This window comes from Numida meleagris, chromosome 6 (genome assembly GCF_002078875.1).
Source record: "Numida meleagris isolate 19003 breed g44 Domestic line chromosome 6, NumMel1.0, whole genome shotgun sequence".
In the NCBI taxonomy this organism is placed as follows: domain Eukaryota; kingdom Metazoa; phylum Chordata; class Aves; order Galliformes; family Numididae; genus Numida; species Numida meleagris.
The window spans coordinates 55,485,402-55,498,916 of NC_034414.1; the positions used below are offsets into that span (position 1 = coordinate 55,485,402).

General features: G+C 46.3%; 1 protein-coding gene across 2 annotated transcripts in view; it reads right to left on the bottom strand.

Moving 5' to 3' along the window:
• Window positions 3,253-13,515, bottom strand: part of PRKCH (protein kinase C eta) — a 108,131-nt gene continuing 97,868 nt past the window's right edge. The window contains exons 13-14 of one of the 2 annotated variants that reach the window (XM_021401496.1): window positions 5,411-5,554; window positions 3,253-4,272 (exon numbers count right to left, since the gene is read on the bottom strand). In XM_021401496.1, coding sequence (XP_021257171.1) covers window positions 4,126-4,272; window positions 5,411-5,554 — 291 coding nt within the window. In that variant the 3' untranslated portion in view covers window positions 3,253-4,125. The other variant, XM_021401497.1, reaches the window with a different exon arrangement.

The window sequence follows — 13,515 nt, forward strand, 5'->3', positions numbered from 1 at the left end:
CATCATTTTTGAATGCTGGGGTTTGGCAGCCTTGAATCTATTTAGTAATACAAAGCCTTGTACTTGCAGCTTCCAATAAGAAACTTAATGGCGTGATAAGACAGATTTTTATCTCATTCATGTCATTTCCAAATATCAGGAAATTTACTTAACAGCAGGAGTTGTAAAAGCTGTGAAATGTTTCCCTGGGGAGGAGCAGAAATCTCATGACTACGCACTGCTGAACAAACCAACAGTTCTCTTCTGGCTGAGGATAGAGTGGATGACCCCGGACACATTTTCCGCTTCCCTTCTCTTGGCTCTGGCTAACCAAACCCTCATACTGCAGGTACTGGAGCCTATCTCCTATCCAGCCGGGGGAACAGCAACTTCTGCAGCAGGAACACAGAGCTTCAAGCAAAAATACCTTTGGGAAACATTTAATAGAATCGTTAAGGTTGGAACAGACCTCTAAGATCTAGTCCAGCCATCAGCCCACCCCACCATGCGCACTGCCCACGTCCCTCAGTGCCACATCTCCACAGTCCATGAACACATCCAGGGACAGTGACCCCACCACTCCCTGGGCAGCCTGTGCCAATGCATCACCACTCTTTCTGAGAAGAAATTCTTCCTAATATTCAACCTGAACCTTCTCTGGTACAACTTAAGGCCATTAATTCTCATTTAGGACTTCACAAAGAGAAAGGAACCTGTGCCAGTCTTTGAGAATGCACTCAGAACATCTTTATCCAGCAGCTAGAATTGAATTTTTTACATTAAAATCCCTTAGGCACTTGGAGTACAGTAAGATTTTTTTCCCATTGCCTATCAAGTAGTGGTATTAAAAATGATGTCTGTGGCAGCACAGCCAGCATGAATAAATGCAAGATGATTTTAATCTATTCATTCTATACCGTCTGCTTCTTACCCTCGACTTTCAAAGGCCTCGAATGAGACGCAGGCCATTGAATTTTATAGCTAAATTTCATCAACCTCTTTGAAAATGAAAGGATTGCGCAGAACACAAATTTTGAGACATCAAAGGGACCTTCCCTTTTCATGCAAGCACTAAAAGCAGTGCAATGGGAACTAATTACAATTTGCTCTATTGCCAGTTTTCACACTGGAGCAAATACAAGCATTTTATGCTTTAAACCTTAAAACCTGTGTCTGCCAGCTTATACTCCTGAAGCCAGAACCAAATTAATAGACTAAAACCATCTTGCATCCACTCAGGCAAGCAGTGAAGCCAGAAGAGCTGGCAGGTTAGCTCGTGGAAAAGCTCTTTCTTTTTTTCCTTCCTGCTTTGTTTTAAAAAAATCAGCATTTCTTTACATATTCAACAGCAGTGTAAACATTAATTCAGCTTTTTCAAAAGCAGCTCTATCGCATAGATACTTTTTAAGGAGCTGGTCTTCATCTGTGCTGCTGACAGAGTCTGGAGGGAGCACAGTTGAAACGGCAGCTTCTCGTAAAAGTACAGCAGAGTTCAAGGATCTCGGCCAAATGTGGCTGACTCAAGATCTGCTGACTCGAGTGGCTGAAGTCATTACGTAAACAGGCAGGCAATGGAAGGGAAAAGCTACCCTGAATTATGAAGCAAGATCCAGGTGAAATTGTGAAAATCAAAGGCATTATAGCAGAACATGAGGCTTCTAGTCCCAACATGCTGCCCAATGAGGTTAGGGGTAGGATGGAGTGACCCTGATGGCACTGGAAATCAATGAGGAGTGAAGCTGGGGAAGAACTTCCCTTTGATATTTCTTCCCTGTCCCATCAAGTCAAAAACCCCTAGGTCAGAGCAGGTATTGGCTGGCCAGCACAAGAGCTCTTCCTGCTCTGCAGGATGGCCTCAGACACCATGTTACATCTTCCAGTGACCTACAAGCTTTCTGATTTACACTTCACAAAAATCACAACGGAGCACCTACAGAAGCATCCTAGTTTCCATTCCCCAAGCTTTCAGGATGGATTAGTTGGGGCGGTACCTGCTACACCAACACAAGTCTCCAAAGGTGAATCTTCCACACGCTTTGTGCCATCCATAGTACAAGCAGAGCTGCTTGGACTCTGTGGTCGTGGAGACAGGATCAAATGTTTTGATGCTGAAGACAACACTGTGGCATTAGCTTCTCCAGGAGGAATCATTCCAGGAGGTCTCCAGAGCCCCGAGGAAAGCACAACCAATGAAACCAACAAGATGACACCAACAAGTTGGCAAAACCACCTGTCACTTACTGTTCTCCTGCTCTGATCTCCAGGGAAGGATGGGTTGTTCATAATCCTCAACAGTGACTGAATCAAAAACCTGTCGCAAAATTCATAGAAGGCTGCTTCAAAAGGGTCACATTTGCACCAAACACCATGTTAACACACATGTGAATGAGGTGCCACAGTGATCATTCACACAAATGCATTCATTCCTGTAAAACTTCTTCCTATATGAGAAAGCAATTCAAGCTAACCTGCACAGCTGGCTCTTGGATAAGTTTTCTAAATATCCACTCTTCTTTCCTTCACACACATCTGTCCTTCCTCCTCTCTTGCCCCACTTTGACAAAGCTGGGTATCTACACATCAGCAAAGGCCCGAGAGCCTGGCTGGATGCAATATGGCCAGGATATGTCAATGGAAGGGAGAAAATCAGAGAATGAAATGCTTAGACTATAGAGAAAATGCAGGAAATAAAGAGGGAGGTGTGGTACAATACACAAACATAAAAGTAAAAAGAGCCCAAAGGTAACAAAACCTATGCCCCACCTGTCAAACAGTTCAGCAGACAGTTTAGGGGTAGAAGTAAAAAGGTTAAATTAAATTAAAGTAAAAGCCCTTTTGACAAGAAGTTTGAAATCTTTCTTCTTTTCCAGTAATTCATCAGCCCAAAATGAGGTTATAATCCTGACACAACAACTTGAAGCCTAGCACAGAATGCAAAGTTCTGCCACGGAGCTACAGGAAAATCATTCAGCTCTCAGAGGAGCAGGCAAATCACAGAAATATCTCACAGTCTGACTTCTGTCTGGTTTCTACAAACAGCACTAAAAACTTGCCTCTGTCTGCCTGGGAGAGGCTTGAGGCTGCAAGTGAAAAGAAGTGTCCCTGTGAGTAATAAGCCCTTAAATCTAAGCCAAACCAAGCCACCCTGTTTCTTAGATAAGGCTTATCATTCTCATGGGAGAAAGTCATCCTTTTACATTACCTACTGGTCGACAACTTTGCCTTCAAGGAATTTCCCAGCTTTGCAGCTCCCATCGCAATGCTACAAATCAGTTAAGCAATACCACTTTGGATCAAAATTTTAATGAGGCACTAAACCCACAAAAGGGGCTCTGTATAGCATAATTAAATAGAATGGGCCTAAATAAACAGTAAGGTTTTACTAGTTACATTATAGTTGAAAACAGCTGGGAGGCAAAGAATGGAGCATTGAAGATGCATGATGTAAAAAGGCATTTCACAGAATGCAACACTGAAACTTTTCATATCGCACAAACAGTAACACACTACGAGCACGTGACTTCCCTTTGATTTGGAAGAATCTGTGTGGGCACAGGGCACTTGTTTTTTTCCTTCTGCCAGTCAGCACAATGAAATATTTCACTTGCAAACCCGAACAGCGGCAAAGAGAGTCATTTGTCCTTCGGAAAGAAATAAATACTTCGGAAACAGGTAAAGCCAGCAGGAATATCTGGTTCAATCAGGCCATGGGATGCCGGATCATGGCTCTACAACGCTGGACAGTGCTGGGACTCCACAAAACAGCCCTGCAAACAATCAGAATTATTGCAAGTCTGTTTGGCTCAGAGCTGCAAGACACTTGTTTCGTGCTCATGTCAACTCCTCGAATTCGCTGCAAGCGATGACATTCAGGCTGAGCCAACTAGCTCAGCATCCAATTCTCCGTCTGCGGCAGCTATTTACAATATCACATTTGTTCCACCCTGTCAATATTTGATCCAAGAGCTGAATAAATCCTACAGACACAGGAAGGTTTCAATTTCACATTAAGGTAATGTTGACAGTGGTGCTGCTGTATCATGTAAAGTCAGTGCACTGTTACTCCTTGAGAATGAAATTTCTGGTAAACCTGGTTTTCATTTCATTCCCCCCAGTCCTCCAAGCAGCCCTTCCTCAGAGTCGTAGCTATTGCTGCAGTTCTGGGCTCGTGAATGAAAAGTTTCTAAATTCATCCTGGTTTATCATCGGAAGAATTCCCTCTTCAATGGGAGTCAGAATGGGCTCCTCTTTTATAAAATCGGGATCGAAGTTGCTCACGTCATCTTTGGATTTCTGTCAAATGGAAAAGACAAAGGGAAGAGATGTCACAAGAATGCACCATCTGCTTGCTACTCTCTTTGCATCTTCAGTCCGGTCTTGAGTGCAGTGAACCGTTACCTCCAAAAAGCTTACAGAGAGATTTTTCTGGGACTGGACTGGGAGCAGCTGAGTGCCCCTCAGAGCCTCCATCAGTGTAAAGCCTTTTAGAGTCTTTGCAGGCTTTTGACAGTCAAACCTCTCGCTGATTTAACTGATACTGCTGCTGAAGGGTTGCCTGCCCTGATACAGCAGAACAGAGCATACGGATCAGTCCCTTTCCTCCAGCGTTAGCACAGACCCAGCCATTCAAAATGGTCCATCGGCAGTGTTTCCAATTAGCTGACTCCACACAGTCCTTCCTCATCTGCAGTGTCTCAGCTGGGCTTGCTGGGGGGTACACTCCTCTATGTGCAGTCATTAAACTTGCACGATAATGAATTATGAGGCTGTATGAAGGCAAATGGCTTGACTCCAGGTGTTGGACTGCTAGCTTCACCAGACAAACTGGGACTGTTTAGAATGCACACACACAAATTGGATTTGTGACACATTTTGACAAGGCATGTGTTTTCCCTGCATCCAGAACAAGATGTTTTATTGACACTTAAGTCTAATGTTTCCAGATTTGGCCCAGATCATGGATGCACTGAGGAGGCTCCCTTAGTCTTTGATTAAATTTGAAAACCAATCAAGTGTCTGACCCTGTACTGCTACAGTTCCCCAGGATGCCTTATCCTGCACCCATTGAGCTCTGTGAAGCGGGACCAAGTTGCCCGCTGCCATTAAGTTAGTGTGACCACAGAATGAGACATGGTCACCCCAACCGAGAACTTCAAAGGCACTGAAGCCATAGAGACAACCCTGGAAAGTCTCTTCACAGGGAGGAACATCACAGAGCATCATTTTGGATGTGAGGAAGCACTGGGAAAATGGGCAGCACTGCTGGCCAAGCAGACGGAATGAGGATTACTTACTCTGTTTTACATGCGAGCAAGGCAAAGGGTAGTTAGGTGCCTGACCTACAGCACCTGCTTTTACAAACCTGCTTAAAGACCCCAGAAGAGACAAAACAAAACCAGGCCCCTTTCCCCCCCCACTCCTTCCCACGTACAATTCGGGGTCTGAACGGCGGCTCCATCTGGCGCTGGTTTAGCAGGTCCCAGTCCAGCTCTTTGAAGTAGGGGTGCCGCAGGATCGCGCTCTCGCCACCCAGCGCCGGGCTGCCCAGCCGCATGCTGGGGTTCTTCGTCATGAACTGCAAAACAAAAAGGGCTGTTTGTTTTCTCCTGTCCGGCAGGGCCACGGGAGAAAGACCTATTAGCAGTGGCACAAAAGCTTGTCCTCAGCTTTCCTGTTGAACCCAGTTGCTGGCCAGACTTCTCAATTTCATTGTACTGGAACCGCGTGCAAGGAACTTGACTCATTCTCTAGAGGAAGAATTCTGGTGTATTTCTCCCTGGTCTCTTTTAATTCAGTCGAAACCGTGGTAACCACAACAAGAAAAGAAAGTTGAAGTGCATTGCTTATAACGTTAAAGATGTTACACAGTGTCTAGGGTGTTACTTATTTCTCTATTAATTTCTGAGGAATACAGGCTCTCACTCAATGCTGCTCACCCTCCAGCCAGGCTTTGGATGAGAGCCTGTCCTGAGCTGTGTCTTTTTCCTAAGCCTCAGCCCGCTGAAGCACAGCCAGAAGCCTACGCTTTCCTTCCTGTCATCTTAGGAAACAGAGGAAAAAACAGTGAGGCACTGGCTTTCAGTGCTCCCAGAACCTGGAGCAGATGAAGACTTACAGGTGACTGTCTTCTCCTCTCGATGGTGAAACTCCAAAAGAGGGTTTCCTTTTCGAACACGTTTTACTCTGCTACTAGTGAAAATAAATCTGAAACTTCAGCCAAAGCGCCTTGATTTGCCAAGGAGCAAAAGAAAAGCCACAGACCATGCACATGGTGTGAGAGGGCCTTAGTGGCTGCCCTCATTAGGTCCCAGCAAGAATGATGAAGTGTGAGTGCTGCAGATATTTCTTAAGGGGAAGGGAAATACTGGGGGAGGAGAAGAATCCTTTCCCAAGGCAGGAAAAGAGTTAGCGTGCTTGCTAACTTAGGATTATAGTTCTTAAAAATTCAGTAACATACAATCTTTTCCTTCCCCTCAAGTATTTCTAACTCACTGGAGAAACCAGGTTATGTTTAAACTGGGAAAATAGCTTCTTTTATTTGCCTATTGAAACAGCAGCATAAAGCAAGCTCCACTCTGGTGGAGGTGTCCAGACGATTTCCTCGAAGATGAAAGAGCATTATGTTTAGCAAATAGCTGAACCAGCCAAACCAGACAATCGGTCACTGTTTCGGGAATGACCAAGTCTGCTGCATCTGGGCTGTGGGGAAATGAAAAGAAGGGGAGATGCAGCAAGAAATCAACTTGTTTCTCAGTATAGGAGCTTTTCAGCAGGTACAAATTCTCCTAGGATGAGAGCATAAAAAGTGGTCATTCCCTGCCTAGAGAGATGATAGGAAGAAGAAAGAAGACTGTCAGAGTACTCCCCAGTGCTCCTGTCTGAGGGGGCCCTCAGAGACAAAGGTGAGGGGATATCTGCAGCTCAGAGACCTCACAGGACCCCAGAATCTGCTGAACTGGCAAAAAACCCCAGCTCCAATGTGACCACCCACCCTCCCGACCCCTCTGAGGACAGGTACTGACTCTGCATTCCCTATAGCAGAGCTATTTTCCACCATCCCAACCCAAACCATCAATACAAAGCGCTGCTGAGTGCATCCAGGTTGTAAGAGCCGTCACCAGGACAGGAGCAAACCGGCATGGCTCTCTCCAGCTGGGGCATTCACATGCTCTACCTGGGCTCTTCACTCATGGCAGCTTTTTCATGGTCAAGCCAAAGGAAAAGTACAATTTCTGTTTCCCCCCGACCCTGTCAACCCATTTTTGCCCCTTTCTACCAACAGAAATCAAACACAATTTGCTTCCCAAAGGACTCTGGCCCAAGGTTTCTGTGTGATTCTGATCTCCAGACAATATTTTGGTTTCCAAACCAGAAATGGGTCCAACAAAAATCTCTCAGAGACTTGGTTCAAACAAGCCTTTGCAAGTCTTTAACTAAACTTCTTTGGTTTGCAAAACAGGCCAGAAATCTCCTGGTAAGCCCATATTTCTCTAGAAATTCCCTGCCTAGCTCTTTGTCCCCACAGATGGATATCTGCACCCCACTAGCTCTGATTTGCATTGCTGGAACGTCTAGAAAGCTCAAACAAGATCAGAGCTCGCTGGTTCTGGGAGTGGTAAAGACTGGAATAGTCCAAAAGACAAGACAAAGAGGAGAGAAAGAGCTGGGAATAAGGCCCATGTCTCCTGGCTCCTGACCTACCACCAGCTCCATTACACCAGGAAGCTTCTGCTAAACGTGCGTGTAGGGAAAAATCATGTAAGACTTAATCTCTGGAAAGTTAACATGCTTTCCTCAGGTTCCCATTTGTGCTCAACCATAAGAGACCAAAACCTAAACTGGACTGCTCATTCCCAGACCAGTTCAGAGCCCTGGGATATAAAAGTGCGTTTACATTCCTACTTGCTTGCTTTGTTCAAAATGACGCCAAAATTGCACCAAGCAAAGGCATCCGATGCAACAAGCTGAGAGCCAACGTAAATGCATTCCTTACTGCTTAAACCACCCCTTTTGTTAGGACAAGGATTAGCCAAGGGCCGTCCCTTGAGGTGGGCTGTTTTGGGCTCTGAAAAAACAAAACCGAAGAGTCAAAACAAAGAGCGTTTAGAGCTGACCAGTTAGCTCTGGTTTGTGCATTCAACCCACGTACTGAGAAACCTGAGCTGACACCGGGCATCAGGCAACTCCAGGCTCCATCTACTCCATGTTTGGTGTACAGAGGAGGCAGGAGGTGAGTGAACGGTTCAAACTCACCCACTGCTAGAACATGTCCTCCTCACTGGCAGCTGAGAGTGATACTGGGCTGCTGCAGAAACTCTCCGAATTAATCCTCACCCTAAAAGCAGTAAGCTGATGGATGGGACACCCAACCAAGCAGCACCTTCCCTAGCCACCAGGCACATGCTTGGCACTGCTGCCTCTCTTCATCCATAAAAGCAGGGTGCTGGAGTGACCCAACAGCACCAAAAATATTTTGGCAAGGTTTTTTGAACTCCCAATAGCTTGTTTCTCAGATACTGCAACCCTCCAAAGTGAGCAAATGGAGTGAATATAGATCGTGCACTCTATAAGGAGTATCAATGCAAAATGAAGAGGCTTCTCTTTCATGGGAGTCAGACTCTTAACAATCTGCTTCAACAAAAGGGGGGGATATAATTTCAAAGGATGATCTCTTACTGTTAACTTCCAACCCTGATAAATGTACTGTACACTGTGCTGAGACCTCTTGACTGCATCTATGCATGGGAACTGAAAACATTGCCTCCACATTCAGCATGCAGGGTGTGAAACACGCTTCTGTCTCTGGGAAGCCACAGCTCCGTGTCAGATCACTTGGCCTGGGGATGTACATACACCTCCACACCCAGACGCTGTGACAGAAAACCAGATATCAGCCATTGCTGCTCTCTCCTTACATGAAATTTCCTGGTGAATTTTGGAAGCAGCAGGTCTGCCTCAGCCTGGGAAGGTTGGGCTGTTTTCTCTGGGAAGTGACTCCAGTCCTTACCAGACAATTGGGCTGAAAATCAAGCGTGCAAACCATGACTACAACAGAAAGAGCACTGATGTTTTGCACCTGCTGCCCTGTATGAGAGAGATAAAATTACAAGATGGCATTGTTGAAGCTGGTTTCCACTAGAACACACAGCTAACCCACTCAAACCCCATCTGAATTCACCAGAAATTACTGCACTGGCAAAAAAACTGGATGACATTGCAGTTTGGGTTGTGCTATGCAGGAGGTCAGAAAGAAAGAAGAATATAATGACCTCTCAAAGGCTTAAAGTCCATGAAGTCTTCCCTCTCTCTACCTGAGGCAGCACTGACATTTCTCTGCTGCAACAGGGCAGTATCTCAAGGCCTGTCTCAAAATGGCTCTGGTATCTGATGGGACTTAGAGCACAGCAAAAAAAGAAGTAGGGATTTCTGAGGAACGTAATGACGAGCCCAGCTTTCACCTCTGAAATAAGTACCTGGAGTCTGTACCCACGGCTCTGACCATATAAGCAGCACCTCTGAAGCAATCAGCAGCAGGACAGGTAGAGCCGCGTGCCCAGAGCGCAGATGCTGCCCTCTGCCCAAGGGCAGGCTGTGCAGGGGAAAGCTTTTTGGAAATGCAGCTCACCTTTTGCTGCATTCAGAAATAGCCAGGCTTTGGGGCTGGAAAAAGTCTTACAAAGCGTTGGCTGCTCCTGGCATCCACAGGAAGGCTGGGGTCAGACTCCTGCTTCACAGCTAGGCTCAGGTTGGGTAGTCTTAAGCGAGCTTCCAAGTACAACTCTCCAGTGTTTTTGCAGGTGGTGAAAGAAGATGTTCTGCAGAAAGTTTTTCATGGCAAAATGTAAGAAAACATTGAGGCCTATCTCTAATTTTGTTCTATTATCCAGAATTCAAAATGGATGTCACCCTCTGGTACGCTAAGTTCAATGAAGAAACACAGAAAGACGTCCAATACTAACACCAACAAAGCAAACCGGAGATGTTCCCAAGCAAAAAGAACACGTCATCACCCCAAATCGTAAGGCCTCCTAGCAAAACCAACAGCAAGTCAACCAGCGTCCAACTTGAGCCTGGCCACCAGGCCTTGGATGTGACCACATCCAGCCGTGGGGAGTGCAAAGAGCACCCCTGGGCTGGGTCCCTCTGGGCTGCAGAGCGGTCTGGAGCAGGGTTCTCGCTGACCTCAGCTAACCCTCCAGCGACAGCGCAGCCAAATCCAGCAGCTGGAAAGAGCCAAAAACATGACTTCATGAAACCATTTGAAAACATTTACTGAAAGAAAATGCAGCAAGCCGCAACAAGAAATGAAGAGGTGGAGACTAGTCCACGGAGGGCCTGTGAAGTTACAAGGAAAAAATGCAGAAATAGCAGCGCCAAGCAGAGGGAAAAATCTGCGTCAGCCCTGGGAGCTCAGCCCAAGGGCAGGTGAGGGAGTGCAGGGGCTGCCGGGCCGCAGGGACCCACATTGCTGGGACCATGCTGGGAAGGGCTGGCGTCCCCCAGCTGCAGGACAGGACTGCACTATGCTTCTCCAGCACTGCCCACGTGCAATGCTGCAGCGCCTGTCTCAAGAGTCAGTGTGTGTAAATCCGTGCAATGGCTTGGAGGTCTGTGAAGGGATTTTTGTACAAGGCCGATGTTCGCAGGCGCTCATTTCCTAGAATTTACAGGTTCCTTCTCTCAATACTGGCACTCTGATAGGTTTTTATGTAATTCATTTGTGTGCTGTTTGCATCAGGATAATTCACGCTGTGAATAGATTACATGAAGTTACTTCATGTTCTAGGAAAACAGTAACAAACCCAGACCCCTCCACAGAAGAAATGCACTCCAGGAATACAGTCATTCTTTTCACACTGTCAGCCATCTAGAAGAGGAGTCCTTTGTTATTTCTTGTGTTAAAGAACATCTTAGATGTGCCAGCTCCCCCCAGCACTCTGTTGCACTTGGCAGAGTATATTCACCTTGAAAGAGAAAGCACTGCCCCCCGAGCAGTGCATCCGTCAAACACAAGCCCACAGTATCCCCCACCTTGCAGACTGGGAGGAGGGAACCAGAGGAACTCCCACTTTGCTTTGCTGAGCCTAGGGCAGCCTGCCATGGGTTTGAGAGCAGATCTTCAGTTCCACCTCCTCTACATGACAACTTCCATTTGCCTCAAAGTCCCCTTCTTCACAGAACCACAGAATTGTAGAACCACAGAATGGCTTGGGTTGGAAGGGGCCGCAAAGATCATCCAGTTCCAACCCCCTGATGCAGGCAGGATTGCCAACGACTACATCAGGTACCAGCTCAGGCTGCACAGGGCCCCATCTATGGCCTTGGGCACCTCCAGGGATGGGGCACCCACAGCTCTGGGCAGCAGTGCCAGCGCCTCACCACTCTCTGACTGAAGAAATTCCCCAACATCTAATCTAAATCTCCCCTCTTTTGGTTCAAAACCGTTCCCCTTATCCTATCACTATCCACTACTGTAAAAGTTGATTTTCAGTCCATCTTCAGGATTGTGCCCATGTAATCATCAATCCCAAGCTGTTAGAAGCAAGATTTGCCAGTTCACGGCATTAAGTTTTCCTGCCTGTTGGTGTTCCTCATGTTGCTATCCAAGTGCAGAGCAGCAGCACAGAAGGTTAAGGCCCCATGGTCTCCGCTCCAGTAATGAGGGAGAGCAGGGAGATGGTGAGATACCGAACACGCTTGTGTTCATTAGGATTCATACGCTGAACTAACAGGGCAGAAATTAACTCAGAAGGAAATAAGATTTCTCAAAGATCCATTTGATCTCAGACAAAAGCAGATCGTTACATAAATAGAGCAATTACTCTAATTAAGGCTTCCCTCCATGAATCTCCTGACTGAATGCCACAGTCACAGAACAGTTTGGCTGCCCATTATGTAAGGCAAACAGACCCATGGTCTGGGGTTTCACTACCGCTCATCCACCTCTAACAAAGGGAAGAAAGATGGCTCTATGGCTCAGATAGTCAATGTCTGTATTATTTTTAATGACTAGAAGTCAGGAGGCTTTAGCACAGCAGAGAGTCTTTCTTATTTCTTCTTCTTCTTCTTCTTTTTTTTTTTTTTTTAAATGAAAAGCTGCTCTTTTGAGCCAGCCTTGCATTTTGCTGTCTTGGGCAAGGCTCCTACCACAGCCTGGTCCCACTGACCACTCTCGAGTGCTGCCTCAGTTTTACACCGACGACTTGCTCTGACAGCAGCCACTAATGGCCATGCAGCATTTCATCTTTTCACCATGCACACAGCAGGATCGACTGCTAAAAGCCACGACTTGCACCAGTGCAATCCATTGTGAGCCAGGACATGATCGACATGTGCACATGGCACCATGACGCCATCCCAGGGTTCTGGCTACAGAGAACTGTGAGCAGGTGAAATCCTGCAGTGCTGAAAAGGTCTGGTGGGCGCAGTGCCAGGGCTCAGTACAAGGCCGCCCTGTGAGCATTTTAAGGGGGAGGCAGAGGAAGAGAGACGGAGAGAGAGACAGAACGTGAAGTCTCAGTTATTTCCCCCTCCAGATAAAAAAGGAATGGGAAGGGAGGTCAAAATCAATTGGCAGCCTTGCTCCTAAGTAAACTAAGGCAGGTAGAGCACCTCAGTTATGGGATGGACACATCTGGCTCCACGTTTCCCAGAGGTTCAGCTTTGCTCACTATCATTAGGTGAGACTTTGCTAAAAATAATACTGCTTGAATAGTTACAAACTTCCTTGCTGTGTTGAAATCTGCTTCCCTGCCTCCTCCCACCCAATTTAACTCATCCACACTAGCGTAGAATGAAAAGGCCACAAACATCAGACTGGTCCCCGATGACAGCTAGTGATCTTAGACACTCCTGACTTTGGTACTCATCTAATAAATAACACAGAGAAATTAACTTTAGTCATCAGATATGTGGATCATTTAGCGTAGGTTTGAGTCAAGATGTCACCCTATCAATCTGTGTTTTGAGAACAAACGGGCACAACCCAGCTCCCACATGGGTCACCTGCCACGCAGGCTGCTTGGAGCTTGAAAATCAAGCTGCTGCTGTTAAAGTGCCCCAATTGGATTACGGATACACCATGGGGATACGCAGGTCAATTACTAAATCAATACATCAATCAGGGTAACACAAACGTGCAGAGGGAATGAGCAGCGCACTCATTAACAGACAGGGGCATGATCCCACTCTCCTTTTAACCAGCGCTAAGATCTCCCTAGGGTTGCACGGGAAAACAATTAATCCTTTTCTGATAGTCTTGTCAAGAGGAACCGGGAATTTATTACACAACCCTGGGTGGCCTATTTACATAGGGTCAAGTACAAAGGGGACTAAAGTGCCCCAGACAAACCTGCAAAGGCCAATTAGGAAAAAAAAAATCACAGGAAAATACTTCAAAGGAGCCCTTTCATGGTCCTGGTTATATTTCGATTCTTTTAAATTTCAAAGTTCCTGAAAAGACACAGGGGGTCAGAAAGGTCAACGCTGGAAGGACAAGTGGACAGAAAGACCTACAGCCCCAAACAGCCGGGACAA